Source organism: Harmonia axyridis, chromosome 3 (genome assembly GCF_914767665.1).
Source record: "Harmonia axyridis chromosome 3, icHarAxyr1.1, whole genome shotgun sequence".
NCBI classification, from domain to species: Eukaryota; Metazoa; Arthropoda; class Insecta; order Coleoptera; family Coccinellidae; genus Harmonia; species Harmonia axyridis.
Genome location: NC_059503.1, coordinates 20476279 through 20500168, shown reverse-complemented (window position 1 = coordinate 20500168; position 23890 = coordinate 20476279). Strand labels below are relative to the sequence as shown.

The 23890-nt window shown below is 35.1% G+C and overlaps 2 protein-coding genes across 2 annotated transcripts in view; both read right to left on the bottom strand.

The window, feature by feature from the left end:
* Positions 1–4682: 4682 nt before the first annotated feature.
* Positions 4683–5404, bottom strand: LOC123674487 (neuropeptide FF receptor 1-like). Its single transcript, XM_045609371.1, has one exon. The coding sequence runs from the start codon at positions 5289–5291 to the stop codon at positions 4683–4685; it is 609 nt and encodes a 202-aa protein (XP_045465327.1). The 5' UTR covers positions 5292–5404.
* A 4195-nt stretch (positions 5405–9599) lies between these two features.
* Positions 9600–23890, bottom strand: part of LOC123674546 (cadherin-89D) — a 57792-nt gene continuing 43501 nt past the window's right edge. Inside the window, exons 19-25 of the mRNA XM_045609448.1 lie at positions 23547–23765; positions 18840–18928; positions 18700–18783; positions 15607–15675; positions 15325–15540; positions 11364–11690; positions 9600–10399 (exon numbers count right to left, since the gene is read on the bottom strand). Of these exons, the coding sequence (XP_045465404.1) occupies positions 10123–10399; positions 11364–11690; positions 15325–15540; positions 15607–15675; positions 18700–18783; positions 18840–18928; positions 23547–23765 (1281 nt within the window). The 3' untranslated portion in view covers positions 9600–10122. The remainder of the gene's footprint in view (positions 10400–11363; positions 11691–15324; positions 15541–15606; positions 15676–18699; positions 18784–18839; positions 18929–23546; positions 23766–23890) is intronic.

The following is a 23890-nucleotide window of genomic DNA, read 5'->3' as shown; positions in this document are numbered from 1 at the left end:
GAGCTGGTGGAATCATTGGTCCGTACTTCTTCAAAAACGATGATGGCCAGAACGTTACAGTCAATGGTGATCGGTATAGAGTCATGATTACTAACTTTTTCATTCCTGAATTGAACAACCATGATGTCCAGGAGCTGAGGTTCCAACAAGACGGCGCTACATGTCACACAGCTCGTGCCAAAATCGATTTATTGAAAGACACGTTTGGTGATCTGTGAATTGGCCTCCAAGATCTTGTGATTTAACACCGCTAGACTACTTTCTGTGGGGCTATGTGAAGTCTTTGGTCTATGCAGATAAGCCAAAAACCCTTGACCATTTGGAAGACAACATTCGCCATGTTATTGCCGATATACGGCCACAAATGTTGGAAAAAGTCATCGAAAATTAGACGTCCAGATTGGACTACATCCGAGCCAGCCGTGGCGGTCATATGCCAGAAATCATATTTAAAATGTAATGCCACAAGATTATCTTGCGGATAAATAAAATTCATGTCAATCGAATAATCCATCGTTGTTTTATTGCAATTTAAATCATAAACAACTGTTTCAGATAACCTTCTGAGTTGCCAGTTATTCAAATGAAGCATTGCGCCATTTTCAATATGTATGTATTCCTCGAAAAATGAGTGGAAATATCTCAACCATGGGGATGTACATCAAGTTAACATGAAAAATTGAATGTAATCAAAAATTCCTTTTTTCACTTCTGATTCGAAGTTATATAATAAATTCAAATATTGTCGTCTATAAATTTCACTTTCCCCTATCTAAATATTTCAGAGAAGTCAAAAACGTATTTTCAGAAGCTGTTAGGGCCATCAACGTCGTTCCATTCGAGATGAATTTTCCCTCTCATATTTTCCAGTTGCAATGTTCATATATTCAACGGGAAACTTTCGGAACGTTAAACATGAAATGGCCTATCCCGAACTTTGTTTTCGACAGGATGTTCGGAAGTTAGGAAAGAATACCATCGAATTCATATTGGAATATTGCATATTTCCTTTTATCAGTTCAATCGTTCCATCACTCTCTGCTCAATCGACCCTACCATTAAACTGATAGTTGAACGCAATTCTGGTTTATGATGGACACATATACATCATCTTTGAGAACTTGTTTCACATATGTCAGTTAGAGGTTTGAATGGATCTGAAGCCTTTGCTATTATTGTTGCTAGAGTTCATTGCCTCTGTATTCAGGAGCTTTTGACCGCTTGTCAATAGGTACATATACAATACGATAACTTTCGAATAGAAGGACTTCAAATTGAACCTTGAGATTTTTAGGGTAGGTTCGGATCTCCGTGAATATGGCAGTTATCTCGAAGTTTAAATTTGCATTAGGATAAAGTATGACAATTTATCAGTATGAAATTTCATACTAGGAAACTAATGAAGATTATCGAAAGAAAATTACCAAATATTCCCATGATCACGAAACCGATGAAGTTAAGGTTAGATTAGATTAGATTTAAGGGTGTTCTATTGCACTGTGATCTAATGGTCTATTGTGCCCCCCATCACAAAACTGAGTTCTTATGGAATCCATAACTCCCTTACTTCTTCAAGGTTCTTGTCCAAACCATATTTAGCATTGGCTTATGATGGCGAGGCAATGGCATTCCATCATCAGGTGATCGGGAGTTTCTTTATCCTAACCACAGAATTTGCACTCGTTTCTCCTAGAACCATTCTCAGGCAGTGCTTCCTGACGCAACAATGCCCTCTGAAGAATTCGGTGAGGAAATGAGGAGATAAGATGTACTTATGTATATCTTGCGTGTCAAATTTTCGAAGAAATTTTTTGTAATGATCCAACCAAGGAAAATTCTCCCAGACTGTTCGGCTTTTCCTTCTCCTGGAACTCTTTCTTGTATATTTCCGGGACAATGAAAAAAATTTATGCTTCTTTTTTGGTATCTAAGTGTGTTGGCCTCTTCAGGTTTAGATTTTTCAATTCCTGAGTGACTGGGAACCCTTGCTATTCTTGCCTATTTCGTTGAATTTTCTGAAGTATTTCATCTTAGAATCAATAATATGTCAGGTCGATACTTGGTTGCAGCCAAATTCTCAGAATGTATCTCTATATCACATTTCTAATAGTTCTCATTGCATCAGTGCTATGAACACATGCTCACCTTTGTAATATATCGATGGCTCCCCTCTTGATGTACTGACTTGATCTGGCAAGCCAGACTATTGCCCCAATTGTTATTATCGGGAGTAAAGGTTTTGGTTGTTTCTATTAAATACCAATTTCGAGCTAACACATATATAAAAAATAAATGTATTATCAAATGTATGTTATCAATGTTTAAGAGATTCTAAAGTCGATTGTTCCACCTCATTAGGAACGAAGATGGGATTCAGCTAGATGTCTCATTCACGAATTGAATTATACTTTTTCGTATTCTAACCTTTTTTCTTTAAGTTTCAGGAATGGACATATTTATCAGGGATAAAACAGCGTCGCCAATGACAAAAATGTCGATGTTGTTAGTGCAGGAGATGATTTATCGTAATAAAATGTCAAGTTAATGTTTGAATGTAGAAAAAATTTATCACACGTGATATGTTATATTTCATATTAATATTCCAGAGGATACCCATGTCCTGTGACAAAAACAAAGAACACTGAAAGGAAGAAGAATCGTTTTATCTCTATACTGCTTTTATAAATTTATGAAACACTTCGGTGCAAAAAGATGAAGGTCCAGTTTCTGAACTTCAATGGGGCTGAAGGGGTCGTATTATGAGAGCATTGTAGACACAAAAAAGGAATTTAAGCGAAGTGTTTCCCACTTACGAAATGAGTATAGCAATTAATCATCTTGAGCCATTTTCGATCCGACATTCTTGCAGCACAGTTATGGTCAGAAAACCGCTTGGCTGAATGAGCAACTGCTAATAATGGCATTCATTCGAGGCTTCGGATCCTCTTTCGGAAATCTGTTAGTAGGGAGGATCTTTATCTGTATGACTGTGGAGAATTTGTTAGGAGTCCCATTAATATACTGAATTAATTTATATGTATTTTAAATGGTAGTGGTTTCTACTTGATGTAACTCCGTATTGATTTCAATAATCATTTGATATGTTGTACATATTTTATATAGCACTCTATAATTCAGTAGTGTGAAGTACTACGCAGCAACTCCATCAGACTGCATTACATATATCAAATTGACAGAAAATTGTACTCGCGCATATATCATTTATTTTAATATTAGAGAATAATATGGTCATAGCAAATTTTCGAGTTTCATATATTTTGAATTAAGAAGACTGTGAGTCAATCAGTTACCTAATAGAGAATATTAATACAAGAATCATTCAACATTATTTTCAACTTGATGAACAGTCAGATTTGAATTATTTCTATCAAATACTACTATTGCCTTTAATTATGATTTTCGAAGATAATCTGGAAAAAAATAATGTAATTTATTTTCGAAAACCATATAATTTAGGAATTTCACCTGAAAATATTGAAATTTATGGAAATCAAATAATAATTAATTATGAAATATTCATTACCTTCTATTTACCTACGAAATTAAGCAACTTTATATAGATGGTTTGCTGTGATGAATTGACATGCAATAAAATCCTTTAAATTCTACATATGAAAAAAAACTTGTAGTTTAAGTTTTTTCAAATATCAGATAGAGTAGTATTTCACTATGGGATAGTGAATAATAATGAATAAATGAAGAATATGGGTTGAGACGACGTCTAAACTCCACTAGATTTGATAATTCCAAATCTAGTGAGAGCCTTATTTGTCCCTCATTATTGTAGGCATCTCTGAAAATTCAGAGAAATCGATAAAAAGGTTTTTTCAAATTTAGAAAAAAAAAAGATTGTTTCCAAGAAATTACTACATCCTCCATCTTGAACTCTATTCATCTTGAAATATTGCCACGTCTATTATTAACACCCTGTGTATTAGAAATAGGCTAAACATTTGTTTAAAAACTAGCAATTCATTCATCATTTTTTTCAGGGTGGCCAATTTCGAAAAATTGTTATTGAGATCTCAAATTTAAAGTTCAAACACAAAAACCTCAAATCATGGAAAATACTTTTTGTCATTCTGAATTCTCCTTATTTACAATGAAGTGATCTGACGAACCACATCTTGAAATATTGCCACGTCTATTATTAACACCCTGTGTATTAGAAATAGGCTAAACATTTGTTTAAAAACTAGCAATTCATTCATCATTTTTTTCAGGGTGGCCAATTTCGAAAAATTGTTATTGAGATCTCAAATTTAAAGTTCAAACACAAAAACCTCAAATCATGGAAAATACTTTTTGTCATTCTGAAATTTTTTATAGATCAATATTATCACAAACCGAATATACTCCTATTTGCAATTGAGTCTTTAAATAAAAATATCAACACTAATAAATAGAAAAATTAATTGAAAATCAATTCCCATCATCATCAAATTAAATCACGTACAACAGGGCATCAAATTGGCTATCGTTGATGTTCGCTATGACACAGCTTCCAGTGTCCCGAATTGCCACTTTTTGTCTACACAATTCAATTAAATATTCGATGGATGCTATAAAAATTTTTTTATGAAAAGCCTTGACATATACGTGAATTACTAAACTGAATTATTTTCCATAAAAATGTTTTCTGCGAATCTATGGCGTTAAATTCAACCTACTACATTTTCTGGTATGTATTTATCTGCAATTACATTGTGGAAGCGAAGCTGATCTTCTAATGAACAAAAACTGAACTTACGAACAAAAATGTTGGACATCAGTGTAGCTGGCAAGCAGAACACGATAACAAGAATATCAGCAACAGCTAAATTAACAATGAAGAAGTTCGTTACGGTTCGCATACGAGGCGATCTAAAAACCACAGCTATAACGAAGAAATTTCCAACAATTCCAATAGCGAACACAATAAAATATGCGATGCAATAAACAACAGTCATAGCGAGGGAATGTCTGTACATAAGTTCTGGAATAAACGGTGACTCAGTTGTGTTCAACGAAGCATTCATGACTAGGGTAGCACTGTTAGTCTTAATTTCAAAAAGAGTTTTTTGGATATCACTAGTTTCCGTATGGGCAGCCACCACGTCGAAGTAGTTGCCAAAGTACTCCGGCGCCAGCATGGTATCTACGATCGGGATCTCGTTCACGTCGATCGTCGGTACCTCGTTTCGCGCCTTGAAGTCATCATCAGACTCTACCAGCGACCAGTTTATGATCCGCGACCAACCGAACTCGGAAGATCTGTTGAGTACACCCATCGAACGGGTTTGTGCCGTACTTTAGTGTTATTTTTATTGTCTGCCAACTTTCATTATTGTTTTCCGAACTTGCGCGGGCGTACGCAAGTGTCGCGGGTTGATTTCCACCGTTCGGGGAAACGGATCGTGTGGAAATGCAGCCGGGAAAAGCGGGCTCTCGCGAGCTGCGTGGGAACATTTCGGACTTTGAGGGACGGCGGGGCGTCTGCGCTTCAATTTTGCCATAAATGGTTAATTTCAGGAAATAACTGTCTTTCTTCCGTGGGAAGATCGCATTCATTTTCACGGTTTTTCGGTTCCGAAAAAAAATTTAGAGACGTTAATAGGTGTATATTTTGTGGTGTCGTGATGGAGTATCATAAGGAAGGGTTTTATAGCGAAACGGTGTTTTGTGCCTATTATTTTGATTGTGTTATGTGGAATTTCATTCATTTATGCACTATCGTCGTATATGTTTATCATTTCGATACTATTTTATGGTCTAAGAGCACGCGGACTCCAGTTTGATTGTTTTTGTACAATAATGTCATAATAGATTCACTAAGAAGTGATCACTCAAAATTTAGATTTAGGTCTACAACTTTGCTTTCGCCGTTTTGCAATAGATGCCTAAATAAATAGATCGTAGATGGGTCTGCATCATGAAGATATTCTCGATTAAACGTGTCAACTCACGAGCCAAATTCTCGTCATTTGCGGGAGATTTTGATTTTATGTTTTTATATGAAGAAATCTACGGCTGAAGCTCATCGAAGTCTCTCAAATACCTATGGTGAGGCCACTACTATTAGTGGCCTCACCATAGGTATTTGAGAGACTTCGATGAGCCTCAGCCGTAGAGCGTTGAAACAACTCTCAGTACGTTCCTTCACTATTGAAGGAACGTACTGAGAGTTCTTTCAACGCTTCAAGAACGGTGATATCGACGTCGAAGATCAGCATGGCGGTGGAAGAGAAAAGGTTTTCAATGATACAGCTTTGGAGGCATTACTTGATCAATACTCGTGTCAAATGCAACAAGAATTGGCAGGATCATTGGGAGTGACGCAAAAAGCCAATTCAAAACGCTTGAAAGTCATGAGAATGATTCAGAAACAAGGAAGATGGGTGCCGTACGAATTGAAGCCGAAAGATGTTGCACGGCGTATGTTTGCTTGTGAACAGCTTCTTACAAGGCAAATACGGAAGGGATTTCTGCATCGCATTGTGAGTGGAGACGAAAAATGAATTCATTACGATAATCCCAAGCGCAGAAAATCATGGGGATATCCCGGCCGGTCTTCCACGTCGAAGGCCAAACCGAATATTCGCGGTCCAAGGTCATGCTCAGTATTTGGTGGGACCAGTTCGGCGTAGTATATTATGAGTTGTTGAAACTGACTGAATCAATCACAGGGGATCGTTATCGAACGCAATTAATGCTTTCGAGCCGAGCATTGACAGTGATTTTACAGCAATAAAATGCTCGACCCCGTGTTGCGAAAATGATCAAGACATAATTGAAAACGTTCAAATGGGAAGTCCTACTCCACACTCTGTATTCAAGAGCCGTTGCTCCCTCGGACTATCACTTATTTCGATCAATTGTACACGGCCTAGTTGAGCAGTACTTCCGGACTTTGAAGAAGTGAAAAATTAGATCGATTCGTGGATTGCTTCAAAAGATGACCAGTTTTTTCATCGCGGGATTCGTACGCTGCCCGAAAGATTGGAGAAAGTTGTGGCCAGCGATGTACAATATTTTGAATCATAAATGTATAACCAGTTTTATACAATTAAGCCTCGAATTTCGGAAAAAATTGCGGAAGCAAAGTTGTACGCCTAGGTAACTAGTTCCTTCCTTTTATATAATACCACTTTTAATGGTATTATATAAAGAAAAAATTTTTATGGAGAAGTGCAAATTTTCAAGTGTTCGATTTTGTGAAAATTCATATTACCGGAGAAATGCTGAAAGTGAGAAGTGAAAATAATTATCCGAAATGGGTTGCGCTGGCTGTAATAATCATTAAACGAAATTTTATCTGAAGCTACATAAAACCATGTCTATCCCTCAAACATCTCCTCCGCACTGGCACTACTGTAATCAAAGTCAGACAGACGTCCGTCTGGAGTATCTAGTGCAAATTCAGCTGAATTTATCTTCTTGCCAATATCCCTTGAAGTTTTTTTGTCCAACGGACTTGAAATATTGAATTGAGTTGGTATGTTAGTTCCAATATTGGAAGAAGAATTTGACGGTGATAATCGGTTAATACATTATTTAAATCATTTTTATCTTATCATATCAAACAAATTGAGGAATGATCTAGTTACAAAACCTTCAATCCTAAAGTCGAAGGATTTTGTGAACATAATTATGGACTCGAATCAATCGTTATTCATATATGTTCTCTGTCAATGTGTTAAAACCACTATCTGAATAGAAATTTCAATGATTGCGAGATATGAATTGAAGAAAAATTGTGACAATCCACAGTGTTTAATAGTAATTATGGATATTAAAAATATTACTCATTCCTTTGACATAAGACACTTTTTAGATGCAGCAGGTCAAAACCTCATTTATGAAAAATTCATGTTATATATCACAAATCAAGCTATAACCAAAAATTGAAGAGAAGTTCTTGAGGGAAATGTTCGAATCTACTGTTTAAACTATATCAATATCCATCATTTTCTTTTTTTTATTCCTAATTCAAACATTTAGTCACATAACCATGATTGTTCAATTAGCTGTACCTTTATCAATGTTTTTGCGATCTCATAATTTTTTTGTGTAAATATTAAACAACAAGAAAAAAAAAAGAGAACTAGGAAGTAACAGCCCTCTTTTCATTTAAAAGTAGAATTACCTATTACTTAGTTATAGAAGCTAATATATGTTTTTTCTTCATTTTAAATATGGAATGAAAGAGCAGAAAGACTAATATAAGTAAATTGATTTGAATGGAAATCGAACAAAAATGCCCTAGTAAATTTCACTACCTTGCACAATTCGTTTTAACATCTAGAAAAATCGAAAGCTTCATTTCTCAGCGATCTTGTCGATTTAATCAGAATATCCGTTCTCGTACAGATGAAAATCCTATAAAAGTTTGAATGGAAATGGAATGCTTTTCATACGTACGGAAACTTTGTCAATTACTCTGAGGAAAACCTTGGAAAAGTCCCCGTTCAATGGATTCATATGCAACGGAGGTACAGTTGTTCGCTTGCTTTTGTCCAACTCATGTTGGAGACCTCTGTTGCAGCTTTAATGCAAGTTCATTGTCAAAGCCCGGAATAGTACACCTAAATATTCGCCAAGAAATGGAATCTGGCGGACGATTAAATGGTCTGTTTTTATTTTAGACAACATTGGTTTGGAGTCTTCCGGTCTGTATCTTCGTAAACCCTTGTAATAGAATTTCTCTCAACTATTATCATCCGATTTTAACGGAATTTGGTGGGAGGATCATGTTCGCTCTATAAATGATCTCATACGGATTTTATCATTTTCGGATATAGGATACTCTATGCGCCTTATTTCCCTGTCTCGAATTCGGTGACTCCGTTTTTTTTTTAATTGGTCATGAATTGAGTCCAAAGCGCAGCATTTAGGACCATGTGCAATTGAGAAATTCCTGGTATTTTCCGGTATTCGGCATTTAATAACAGGCCAATTTAAAAGTCCCCGGTCTATCATAGTAAAACACATTTTCTTGGCAAAACTCGATTTTATTATTCAACATAGTTGCCTTCGAGGGCGATAGAGCGATCTTTTCGATACCATTTTTGTAGTAGGATTTGTCTTTCGCTTCAAAATAGGCCTCAGTTTCGGCGATTACTTCTTCATTGGGGCCAAATTTCTTTCCAGCGTGCATTCTTTTGACGTCTTAGAACAGGGAAAAGTCGCTGGGGACCAGATCTGGTGAATATGGTGGATGCAGAAGCAATTCGAAGCCCATTTCATGCAATTTAGCCATTGGTTTCATTGATTTGGGACACGGAGCTTTGTCTTGATGACGCAGCACCTTTTTTTTTCAAATGGGGCCGTTTTTTAATGATTTCAAACTTTAGACGATCCAATAACGCTATATAATAATCGCTGTTGATGATCTGGCTCTTTTGGAGGTAATCAATGAATATTATACCTCGCGGAGCCCAGAATACTGATGTCATAACCTTGCCAGCTGACCTTTGAGTTTTTCCTCGCTTTGGATTCGGTTCATCGTGTGCAGTTCACTCACCTTGTACATTAGATATTCATATAGATGAATACTATGAGATTTTTTATTCATGGGAATCAAATAATAAAAAGACGTATTGTTTTATCATAGATATTTCATTTTAATATACATATATACATAATAAATTCAATTCATCTGAAATATCAATGAATCTATATTGCACGAAGGCCTTTCAAAAAATAATTTAAACTTTCATATACACAAAAATAAATCATACAATAAAACTTCAAATAAAAAATTAATTCTCCTTATCGATCCATATATACATACATTCGAAAATTTCGATGGTAACTAAAATGACCTCATAAAAAGAATTCCTGTTAAAAATTTGAAAATAGGTCAGGTACTTAATGGTAACAACATTTTCTCCGCTCAATAAAGAAAGAAGAATGAAACATTTTCATATGCAATATGTTCTTGGCTATGTTAATTCCTAAGAAACGAATTCCATCGTTTATCAAGGACCAAAAAAAATCGGCAAGAAGATGGATAGAGAGACGTAGTAGAAACTTAAACTCTATGTTTTTATCACTCACAGAATCATTCGGTTTCTTACAGTTTTCAGTTCGTTTTCATTGGGATTTTCCATTGAATTAATACTATTGATTTACAGGATAGAGCACCAGTCTTTCGTTGGACTTTCTTATAGCCGGTGTTGGAGCTGAAACTAAGAACGCCGGTGAGCCTGAAAGATGGGTCATCGACATAGGACGGTGAAGACCAGATGGTCTTACTATGGCTTCAGTGATCGATCTGTTCCTAGAACGACGGTCTCGATGAGAAGGATTCTCGTTCAAAGTCGGGTTACTGTGCCTCATTGAAGAGTTTCTAGTTTCCCTTCTATGTGCTGACACTGACTGGAGAGAATCTTCATAACTGCAAATAAATCAAACTATTGAAATCAGGAAGAAGGATGTTAGCATGGAGGGGGCTGCAAATTTTGTGCATACTATGCTCGAATAAACGAGTCTGATGTGATTCGGTTTTAATCAGGCCCTTTCACAACAAATTAACAATTATCGACTACAAAATGATCGTCAAATTAGACGAATTGAACTTTTCAAATGACGGAAATTTTGGGAATGAAATTCATTAATTAGATGATGAAGCGATATATCATCAAATAAATGTGGGCATATTTTTTCATTAGGAGTCAAAGTGCTTGCTTTCGAGTAAACATGCTATTTTGTCGCATGCCGCATACAAATGATTACGATGAGAAAATATTGAAAAAATTACAGCGCAGCTGGTATATTTAAAAAAATATAAACTTACACCTTTCTGGTTACAGTGTATGTAGCTATCGAGGCAAAAAATGCAATGCAAGAATGTAAATGTCAGAACCATTCAGAGCCTACTAATAAGACAGTATTCTTAGAACAATGAGAAAAACTATTCTGAAAATGTGCTTCTAATTCCATATCGTTCCATTCTTCCTGAAGGGATAAACCCAATTCCTGAAAAGTTGAAGTTTTGACGATTGGATTTTGCTCTCCCATATGTGCTCAACAACTTCTCGGGCAAAATTGAGTCGCTTTAGTCTGCCTAGACCTCTCCAAAACCTCTCACGTTGACTATCACTTTGTAAACCGAATCGTCACTCGTCCGAAAAAAGTACCTATATCTTGGTGGTGTTCTGCCCATTACCGACGGGTACTGAATGAGCCTACCCGTTTATAGGTCCTCAAAAAATGACTTCGAAGAGCTTTTACAGATACCGTTCGATATCTTCGTTGAAATGATTGTTAATTGATGTTAAATTCTTATGAAAAGTATCTAAAGAATTGATAAGAATAATTTGATTCGGAGTTCTTCAGAATCATAATCCATAAAATCTTACCTGCTCTCTTCTGAGGAATGACTGCTCAAATTCCCACATTGACATTGAGGAGTCTCAACGATACCAGAGTCTTGACCACTAGAAGACGCTACACTCTTCATTCCTCCAGAGTTTCTAGATCTGCCTCGATGATCTGGAGAAGGAACGTAACGTGGACAAGAAACATCATGCTGTCTTGAGGTGTAGCCATGTCTGTGTGATGATCGATGCCCATCAGTTTCATAACAAAGCCCTTCGGTGAATGTTGGGGAGAAGAATGTGGGTTTACCTATTCCGTTTGCAGCCAGGGAGTAGCTCAAGGGTCTTGTGAATGCTTTTTGCAATAATCTGGAAGAATATTTAATTCATATTGAATACCGATGAATTAAGTGTAGGAATTTTCAAATTTCAAAAATAAATTAAATTCGGGAATGTTCTCAAACCATAAGGTTCAAGTAACTGATGACGAATCCGTCCTCAACTTGGATTCTGCTCATCTCAATAATTTTTGGATGGTAGGAGCTAGACATCTTCGGGGCAGGTTATGATTTCGAATGGCACGCTTGAATTAAGTAATGGGCAGAATCTGATAATGGGTTTTTTAAATATGGCCTTTCCTTAATGAGCAGAATTTCACTAGAGGTTTCTGTAGTTTCTTAATCATTTCAAAATTGCAGATTCGATAGAGATGAAAATTTACTTTTGGATGTGGAGTAAGAACTTAAGGCCTCGTGCAAAATTTTATGTTGATCGCGGAACCAGAACCAGAGCATATTCAAGAAGAATCTCAAAAAAAGTATTCAATATATCTGTGAATACAGAATCGAGGGATCACGTAGTATTTGATTTGTAATAATATTTCAAGGTCCATGCAAAATTTCAAGCGAATCACATCATTCACATCATCGAAATCAGTGAAAATTCAAGAAGAGTATTTGAAAAGAAATAACCAATATTGGCGTGATTACCGATACGATAAGATTGATTACCGATTGACCGAGTTGAAAAAACGAGAAAAAGAGCAAAACGATTATAATAATAGGTATTGAATCACTTGAATACAATTGGTTATAACATCGGAGTTCTTCGAAGTTGCTTTCGTTTGAGTAGTCGTAAACACTATCATTTCAGTGTACGTTTATATCAAGAGGTATTATCGAATTTTCCAGGATTTTGAGTATTCTATAAGTTAGATTATAACTCACTCAATTTTGTGAGAAACTAATAATCAACGGTAAATGTTCATAGAGATGTAATCAAGAATATTAGAGTCTGACGAAAATGGCTAACTAGCCGATGTTGACTCATAACTCAAAGATTAAGAAAAATATCAATAAACGGTTATATCACTAGTTCCAGATATATTATCGTTAGCATCAAATCTGGACCACTTCTAAAAAACAAATATGTAAAAATACAAAGAGCTCTTGAGAAAAGGTACACATTCTCAAATTAATACAATGGAACACCATGGAAGAGGAAGGAAGTGTAGTATTTATCGTATGAATTTTCTTTTCAGGACAAGCATAGCCAGTTCATCTCAGAAATCCCTGCAAGGTCTTTCAGCAGGTCTCTGGCCGTTTGATATCAACATTGAATTAAAGATAACGCCAACTCCGAATGATATGATTAGGTTGAGAAGTGTTAAGGCACAAAAACGCCCTCAGAAATATAGGCACTTCGACGAAAAAGGGACCCATGGGACCGCTTTTTCAGTCGATTTACTTTATGTAATGGGATAATTCATTTATATTGTTATAACATATGGGACTTCTGGGGCACGATTATGGAAACTGGAGTCTATCGAACATATTCGAAATTTTTGTTCCTCCATGTTGACTTTAGATGGAGTTATGAATGCAGGGTTCATTGCCCTGATTTCTTTTTTCCACTCTTGAATTGATATATCATATTTTATATGAATTTTAGAAATACATGTTTTTGATGTGATCCCAAAATCTGTGGGGTAAGTAATAAATTCAAATACTTAATACTCACAAAAAAAAGGGCATTTTTTTTTTGATAAATGATTACATTTTCGGAGCTCAGTCGCCTAAACTATACAAACGCCGATCTCAGACAATCTGTGAAATTTTTAATAACCAATTGATAAATCTTCGGAGAGTTTAATTTTCCAGAATAACAAGTACCTCACAATTTTTTTGATGAGTTGCTGAGCAGTGTAGCAAGTTGAGAGCCTTGTTTACTATGGCACTATACCGTATAAGTTGTCATTCTCTCTATCATTCAAGAGGAGCGATTCACTAGATATTCAACTCAGATTAATCGTATAAAACTCTGAAACAGGTTCAATTTATATAATAGTGTTTCATGCCAGATGATATCAAAAGCCTTTTTTTTATAACGAGAAATATAGCTGCTAGTTTTATTTTCGCAGAAGAGTCAACAAAGTTTATGTGCGATAAAATCGAAATATATCCTCGTTTTAATCCAGAAACCATTATGCGTATTACACCCACTCGGAAATTTGCTATTTACTAGGTCTCGTAATAAAAAAAATCAGTAGTTGGAGCAAGTCAGACAATCGAACAAAAATTGAATTGTGCGTTAATCTTCCCCGAAAATCAGATAATCCTGAGATTTCATTCTCCTTTCAAACCAAAATCTGCTGTAACAAAATTAGTGCCTGCATTCTAACGAAAACTTTTTTAGGAAATAAACAAAGAATTTACCAACTTCTGAAAATAATTTTGTCGTACACAAATTGCGGAATTCGTCACAGGCAAATTCATATTACAAATTTATTATTTTTTTCTTCATATACCAACTTTCAAATCATACTTATTTTCATTCAATAATACAGCATAGTTTTGCTTTTTTACATATAATTTCCTTTTCTGATGAAAATAATCCAAAAATTCAATCAAACTCAGTCAACGTAAAAAAAAATTGACGAAAAATGAAGTAAGGTGAGAAATTTTTTAAGAAACACAAGAACTTAAATATCTGGGAAACTGTTGATTTTGGGTTGTCAATAAATATGGCTCAATCGACATCAAATGAGTGATACCAGCACATCCTTCAAGGTTCACGTGTAATTTGACAACACCTTGTATATTTCTTGAAATCATAATGTCCAATTGTAATGTAGTATTTCACTTTGATCAAATTTGTTGGTTTGAAATTATGGCATGAGTACTTAATCCGGGTTCATTCAACTTATCTAATTCGAAACAGAATCAGCTTCGTGAATTCAGTCCACAATCCCCACAATATTCCAGAAATCCTATTGTTTTAATGATACAGGTACGATGAACCCTTTAAGGGAAATGAAGGATTGGAGACCATTTCGAATGCCAGTCGTTAACAGTTTTATTCGACCGTATTTAATTCAATCTGAAAAGGACGTTACCCATTCCTAACTTGGGGAGTAACCACGAAAAACAATTTTTTCTCTTTGATATTGAATTCTCTTTGAATGTTCATTCTATTCGAAGGAGAACTCGGAATTTCGTCACTACGTCAATTTTTTTAGAATTTCGAGCTAGAACTCGTTTCAAATTGAGAGAAAACATATTCGAATAGAGAATAATCAAATTGAGATAACATTCATTTCTATGTGAATTCATCATTCAACTTGTGAAATTGATTTACAATATTGAATCTCATTCAAATATCTTTCATTTTGATATAGAGCTTTTTTTCGAGTCAGAATTTAGTTCGCTGCTCTCTTTTGACATACAAAGATGCGTGAATTACATGGAAAAAAAATTTAATTAAATAGCAATCATGCCAATTTGAAATTGATAATTTTCAGTTTGATTCTGTTGAGTCTCAATTTGAAGTTCACTCAAACATGATGCATCACACAACGAGGTTATAACTATATCTACCTCTGGGTTGAGGTAAATGATGATGAAAAAGATCAAATACTCAACAGTACCAATATCAATAAAATCTTGTTATTTCGGTGAATCATTATGAAATTTGAGATTTTTTCTAAGAGCTCAAAAATACTCACTTTTTCTTCTTCTTCCTCACACATAAAACACATATAGCTGTCGCTAAAGCTCCAATGAACACCACACATCCCAAGATCACAACTCCAACTTCTAAAGAGGATAAGAGTACCCTTTGACTTCGGAAATGACTTCTTTGTATAGGTCCTGAAGCTATTGCAAGTACTTTAGGGCCATTCAAAGACCTCTCTAGCTCTTCGTGTCTAGTCTGTAGAACTCTGAAACACGTATAACGTATAATATGTATGGAATATTTTGAGAATCAGCAAAGATTTTTTACTTACTGCTGTAGGTCGTTCATGTCCACAACTGAATTCAATAATGGGTCCACAGCATACAGGTACATATCGGTTCTGTACAGAATCATTATTTCAATTAAACATTTTATTCTTAAATATTACGAAAATATTAAAAATTTTGCCATCATACCCTAATCTGATTTATTTACCATGAAAATTTTAAAATTGAAGGCGAACATAAAATACTGTTCTGTCTTCTATGAGGAAAGCAGTGAGTTGAAGTCAAGAGCTTTTTTATACGCTTGTTCAAATTTATATTAATGTATTTTTTTATTTTTTTAATGAAACACAAATCTAAGATTAAATCTTCCTAGTCTACATAGAAGGACAATGGAAAAGGTTCGTGGAAGAAGAACATTCTGCATTCAAATCTATCCATTGAGTGAAATATTTTTTGGAATTCACAGATTTTTCAAAATTGAGAAATTGATTTCAAATTATTTATCATTGATTGCTATCGTTTGGGATTACTCTCGGCTCAAAATGAGAAATTTAGAAACATTCAACGGAAATTCAATATTTTTCAAGAACAAATCAGCAACTTTACTAAAAGTTGGTTTAGTTCTACTGAATTCTATTCAACTCATTTATTCTTAAATTTAACTAACTCAATAGGTACAACTAGTTCTTTCTTGCATGCATTATTGACAGGTATATTGTTAAAAGAACATAAATGCACTCGAAAGACGCCAAGGACGAAACTACATACATCTATTGAGCTTGATATGAGATCTAGTACGAAACTACTTTTAAAGAGCTTGTCTTCAACAGGAATGAAGAATGTTCGGAATAATCTATCTATAAATCCGAACGCGCGAGCACAATTCTCTTATTCGAATGGTAAACTTGACAATATCCAGTATCGGATTAGTCAGTCTCATTCAAACTGGGTGATACAGCTCTTGATGTACGACCAAGTTCTCCAACAATGGCCCCAGATATCGATGAAAGAAACTTGCAGAGTGAATGGAGTTTCTAACTCCACGGGGAGCTAATAATTGTACGGAACGAAGTTATATTTGTTTACTCTGGGAGATCCTGGAGGGCTTAGAAAGGGGTTGAAGTGACTTTTGGTTCGGCTATCACACCTCATTTATTTCCGAAGCAATTGAAATGGGAATGCTAGATATTCCGACCCCAACTGAGAACTGTCATCAAAAAAGTTATCTAATGATGCAATGATATACTGGGTGTGCCATTTGATATAAGGAAGTAGCAGTCTGTTTCCGGTAGAACCGGAAGCTGGGGAGATCTAAAAATATTTTACAGAGAAGGATCAATGTCTCAAACTCCAATTTTCCGCACTTAATTATGATCAGTTTTCCATAAACGTCTAATAGGCAATTGCGGCGAATCACTCTATATATTCTTTAAAACAGTCAAATTCTGATGCGTGATTTTCTCATGATTTGGTGTTGATATATTGGGTGCCCCAAGTATTTTAATATCATAGTTTTCAGATTTCAAATAGGACTAATTCTGCAGAAACGTCTAGTTCGACTGCCTTTTAGCAGTTAGTATCAACTTATATTAATGAATTAAGAATAAGTTCCAAGTTGGGATACTAAATAGAACAGCATGAATAGCTGATATGCTCCCATGATTAGGTAGAAAATTTTATTTCCCCATCATATACTTCCATAATTTTATATACGATCAAGCAGAAATCAACTACGTGCTTGTGAAATAACCATGTGAAGAGGAAATTTCTTGAATATGAATTTAAACAAGAGTGTAAACACTCCTGATTTCAAAAAACGCTTTACTATTTTGCTAATAATATTTCATATTGCGTTATGAAAAGATCGGCCGTATTTGAACTGAAGGAAATTAATTTCCGTGATACCCATTCCATCTTAAAAAGTTTTATTGTACTTGCAATTTTGTTTATCCGACAAAAAGTCATTTATCTACTCCTATTTAATTATATATTCATTACTCAACTGCTTTTGAGCAATTAATAGTATCTATTAACAAACAGCGTGAGTTATAATAACTCACTACTATAACTCACTATAATGAATCGGAAAAGATGTATCTGTGCTTCTATACTTCGATTGGCCGAAAGGGAACATTCCATTATTGTTATTTAGGGGAGAAATGTCGGAGAGAATGTCACTTCAATAATTTTGACGTTTTCAAATTGAGTTGATATCTAATTTTTGTGAATGTTAAACAATTAATTCAGATAGTGAAGATGAAATATTGTATATACCCACATTTCCAAAAAACAAACAGCTACTGTTACCATACAGAACTACTTGCCCGAAAAAAATATAAAGGAGTTTACAAAAATTTTCAAGATTGGTGTAGCAGTAAGAACATCGTTTACAGGGAATGTTTTTTGGTATATTATAGTACATTGTTATAAGCAACTGTTAAAGATCTATCTCTGTACTCTGTACTGGATTCGAGCTAGCCGAAGCTAGTTCGATTGTGATTGGCGACCCTAAGTTTCTATCTCTCTTATTGTAGGTACTCGGGATCGAACACAAATGTTCACTTTTCGTTCCTTCTGTCTATATCTAAGTCTGTATTTGTTTCTTTGTATTTATTGATATAGTCGTAGATAAAGTGTATTATTCAACTTGCGGTAATAGTCATAACTCACTTGATGAATTACAGTACGAGCCGCAGGCAAGTGCTGCAAACTTCATCTGCGTGAGTTATGACCTACATTACCGATCGTTGAATAATATATATTATTGTGATTATATTACACATATACTGATGCATCAAAAGAATCCGTGAATTTCTTATAGTAACGTCGCGTCGTCTTGAAGTAAACACCACTCGAGCTGAGCTCTCGTGATGTTTCGCGAACTACGTCGAGAATCGATATAACTATAATCGAATATTGTCTATGCTCTTGTGATATTATAACTGATTATTTTGAAACTTCCAATATTCGTTTTTTCGTTCGAAATATCACATCCCCAGTAAATACTTGGCAAATGCCAAGAAAAATGTGGGATAAAACGATTCTGTATCGCTCTGAAGTAACCGGATGGTAAATGTTTGATTCGGTTGAAAGTGAAAATAAGAAAACGCATGAAGTGGTGTGGAGGTGACACTTACGCGCTTGCCTCTAGTTGATTCCTCTCCGAGTGTGGTTCCAATTTCCTAATTCGGATGTCGTAGCCGGTAACGTTGTACAAAGCTCTGAAATTGCTGAGATGAGAACTCTGCAAACACAATAAGCTTGCTCAAATACTCACGAAGTTATGTTATCTATGCTTCTTTCCACCTCGACGGGCTTCAATCCCATCACCAGAACGAGCTGGTTCTGCTCGTCCAATATGTAAACCTGGAAAATATCGGATATTCATATATCTTGAGTTCGGTTATTTTTTCACGCTCTAGTTGTCGCGCATTTAAGGGAGGAAACAAAAGGATGCTCCTGAAAGAGATCCTCTTCTAAAGGAAATATCCGTGACGGATTTATGGCTAAGTGATTCAAAGTAAAAACTAATGTTCAAAATTATTACCGACTTTCAGGCGCTGATGCGCCTTTGGAGATCACATAATTCTGCCCTAAAGTTTGATATTTTCAATATACCGTCGAATCTGGTCAACTCGAAATCCTCGATAACTCGCATTATTTTCTATCTCCAGTCGAAAAAATTACCATACATAATTGGAAATTATTTCACGGTTATATTTAACCTCTATAAGTCGAAGTAAGTGGTTAATTCCAATATGTTGGTGAATCGATCAAATACTAACTGACAAAGAAACTGGAACACCCAGAAGGAGCTGTTTAAATTATAATTTTTATTTTGGAGAAATATAGATAGTATCGCAAGAAGTGAATAATTGAATTTGGAAACAAAAATTGTGAAGATTTTTTCATGTGAACAATATCTGTTACTTAAATAGATATTGTAGTCAGTTTTTCCAAGTTTTTTAAATTCGATGTTAAGTTGTTAAAATGCCTAGAGTACGTGTACGCGGAATTTATCGCGAGCTAATTGAATTCGAAGTAGGTCCTCTACGGGGGGCGGGGTTGTTATTTCGAGAAATTGCTAACCGTACGAAAAGAAATCCAACTACTTTTATGAAATGTTGTCAAGCGTGGTTTGATAATGCCCAAAATCAAAGAAGAGTAGGCACCGGACGTCGAAAGGGCCCAAATGAAGTACACAATCGACGTCTAAGACTTATGTCCATTAGAGATTGATTTGAGACAACTCTATCTTTGACTGATGAGTGGTTAGAAGTACAAGGCCATCCTGTAACTGTCCGAACGGTTTACCACCTGATAAGGTCTTTTGAACTGCATCATTATCGACCCCATCTTGTGTTACCTCTGACGACTGAGTATCGCCGGCAACGAATACCGAGGTGCAGAGAACGTCAAAATTGGAATGTGAAATAGCATCAGGTCTTCTTTTCTGGTCAATTCGATTCTCCTTTGGTGCACGTGATGGACGAATAAGGGTTAGACGGCATCGGGGAGAAAGACGTGAACCGCAGTTTGATGTTGAGCGTCACGTACACCGGACAGTAGGGTTGTGGTATGGGGTGCTATTGTACATGCGAGTAGTCTTTATTCGAGGTAACAACACAGCGCTGCGTTACTTTCAAGAAATAGTGGAGCAATATGTTCTCTCCCTCACTTTAACAAGCTCGAGAATCCAATATTTCAGCAAGATAATGCCCGACCTCAGATACAGATAATCGCGGTGAACAAACACATTACAAACAAATTTATTAAAAAAAATGTAAACCCTTCGTTTTTTTCTTCAAGTTTCTCCTTTCTATACTATCTTTGTTCCACCAAAACAAAATTTGAAATTTAAACTGCTCCTTCTGGATGTTGCAGTTTCTTTGACAGTTTGTATATTTGATGGTACAACAATGCAACGTTTAGTAGTGTTGCCTGAAAATAAACGAACAATAACACTTTGAGAGTTTGGGGTTTTAAATCAGTCTCCTTCATCGGTAAAACGTTTTCCACAAATCATTGTAATTTCAAAATAATGAACGAAAGGAATTTTTTACCGAATATACATTTGAGATTCCAACAAGAAATGGCATTATGTTATTTCGTTCAGAAATGCAAATATAATTATAGGATTAATTTGGAATCGAATATTTGATGATTCAATGTATTCGATCGTTACTTATTTAAATTCATTATGGAATGAAATAAAACAAAATCAATTTTTTTGGTTTGGAATTTTTTTGTTTTATTTCATAGAATCTGTGCTGATTATATGCTTGATCCACTTTAATGATCTTTAGGTATTTATACATTTATAGCATATCATTTCAAGTAGAGCAAACATTGTGATGTACTATTTTTCATCCCCAACGAATTATTCATCTTCTCTTCATGAAAAATCTATCCGAATGATTTGTGGTAATTCGTTCGAAATGCGGGAAACCTAATGTGAAAATAATAGACTTTCGTGCAGAATTTGCGGCGTCTTTTCATTACTTCTATCCACGTAGACACGAAACCGTGTTCTCCTATACAAGACGTCATTCAGGTAACATCCAATTGCTTTGTATTTGTGCTCCCGATGTGGAAAGGGTGACATATGTAACCGTCTGGAAATCCTCCGTGACTTTCTGACTTGCAAGTTAACAGCATGTTGTCCTGTCGGATTTAACGGGTCGAAATGTGGTAACGAAAGTTAACGATTTCCTCTTTTCTTCGGAAGATAAGGGAGTTTTTGAGCGCTCGTCCACCGAACAGATCTCTGTATCATGTAGTCCCAATTTATGTAACTTTCGAATTTTGAGCTGGAAAGGGACTCAAACGATAAGGTTCGAGGGCTTGCTGGCCGTATACTCGATAATAATCAAAAAGTAGGACCTAGAAATCTGAAATTTGCAGGCTATAGGCGGTCAAATCCATCAATAGGCAAAATCCGAAAATTTCGTAAATGTGGACCCTTGATATTTTTCCTCAAATATTCCAAAACTGCGAATTCAATCAAAATGAAAATTTGGGTTTTGATGATGAATAACATTTTTAAACCTCGTGCAATCGGCAACACCGCAACGCTGAAAATATTCTAGATCTATAGGCCCAAGAAAACAAATTTTCGATAAAACTGCACCTTCCGTTCTCCGCAAAAGCTCATGTTCAGAATCATAGAAAATTCAAGAAGAATATCGAAAAAATATCAACCAATATTTTCTTTGGAACAGGTGAATTTTATATTTGCGACATTCATTTAAATAACAATTTCAATCTCCGTGCAGAATTTCAAGCTGATCACACAAAAAGGATGTGTTGTGATCTCCAAAGGCGCATGATATGAGAACTCAAAAGCTTCTCAAATTTTTGAGCTGACGTAGGTAATTTCTTCAATGTATGTATCAGGTAATATCAATTAAATCAAATATCACACAGAATTCCTCCATTCAAATTAATTCCAATTATTTCCAGAATTATTCCAATTCTCGATATTCATGTCTAAGCAAATCTGAACATTCTATAGCTATGAAGTTTCGAAAACTTTCCAGCGTTTCAGGTTTCAGTACCTAATACAATTAACAGTTCAGTTGTTTCTATACAATTGTGTTATCTAAAATATGAGCAGCATCCGATATCTCTATATAAGTTAATCATACAATAAAGGCAATATCTGCTCTTGTTGTCATTTTCAGGTAAATAGGATGGTATTTGAAAATTCAATTAGAGAATCCTTCTTTTACTATATATTTTGAATTAAAAGAATTAATTATCTATTGAGAGAATAATCAGTAGGTCAGAGAATGAATATTTTTTTCACTTTAACTATTTGACGGTAAATAAATAATTAATTGTGGAATTACAATTAAAAAGTTTGATAAGAATAATGATAACAATCTACGAGTTGCGTAATTCTCCATGGCGGTGATGCCATTGATAAAAAAACATCTTCCAATTTCACAGATGAACCTCGGTTTTCAAATTTCCGGTTCAACATGCCCCAAACAAAATTTCCGCACAAAATTAGATCGGAAAATATTTATCGTTTATCATCCAGCGCTCTTCGTGAGCCTATATATGACTATATGAAATAAAAATTGGTGAGAAATTCTCTGCAGAACCATATTTTTACTTGCGAATATAAATAACTTGAGCTGAATGAGTACTGAATCAGGAATTGAGTTTAATTAGATGAATCGATATCATACAAGCTCTCCAAAACATTTTTCAACTTTCTACATTCTAGGTTCCACAATTTTGTAATTCATTTCAGGTTTTTCCAAATGAAGACAGATCATTCAAAATGTATTTTCAACTCCTAACACTTTACATATGACAATGACGAAGTATTGAATCAATTCATAATTGCAGAAATATGTTTTGTTCGTTCTAGATGAAGATTAATTTAGGAAAGGGCTTTCCTTTTGAAATTTTGACAGGAATGTTAACGATGTATATCATAAGAACAACTGAACAATTTCATGAAATATTTATGGCATTTAGAATTTGAATTAATGGCTATTATTGACTTATGCTATCGATGTTCAACAGTCAATTCAAGTACAAGGATGATTTCATCTTCTTAGATCTCTCCAAAATAAACTCATAACGTAGCTGTTGAAGGGACAAGAATTAATATTTTCTTAAAAGATTCACTGACAGATGATTTGTGATCCCTCCTTCCCTTCAAATTCATTTGTTTATATTGAGTAAGCTTTGTTCCAAATCATATGCGGCTAAAAAGTACTTTTCGAAGATTATGATGATGATCATAGTTTCTCCCAGAATATGACAACATCGTTCAAAAAACCGCTAAAAACTCAAATTAAAAAATTTCCAGCATAGCAGTGTGATTACTTTAAACTTGAATATAATGTAAATACATAGAGAAATGTAAATATTTCGCAATAACTTTATTCCGCTTGTAAACGACTCAAATTTTGAATCAGTTATCATATTGCCATCTATAGTGGAACGAATCTACTAGAATACTTACGAATACGTTGGCTATAGAACTCTTGCCGTCATCTGCGCCCCTTCGATCGGTAGCTTTCACGTCGAAGCCGAAAACTTTCCCAGCATCCTTGATGAAACTAGAGATGGAGCGTACTTGGCCTGTTACTGGATCGATGGCGAATCTCCTGGAAGATTCACCAGCACGTCCCAAAATCTGATAACGGACTTCGCCGTTGAGCCCCAGGTCTGGATCTCTGGCCTGGAAAAGAGAAAGAGTTCATATGAAATTTCTTGTGGGATAATAATCATCGAAGGATAATTCAATAGCTTATAAGCTAGCGGCTTATTTGGGTTCGATTGCTGACAAAGATTTTTTAACAGTCG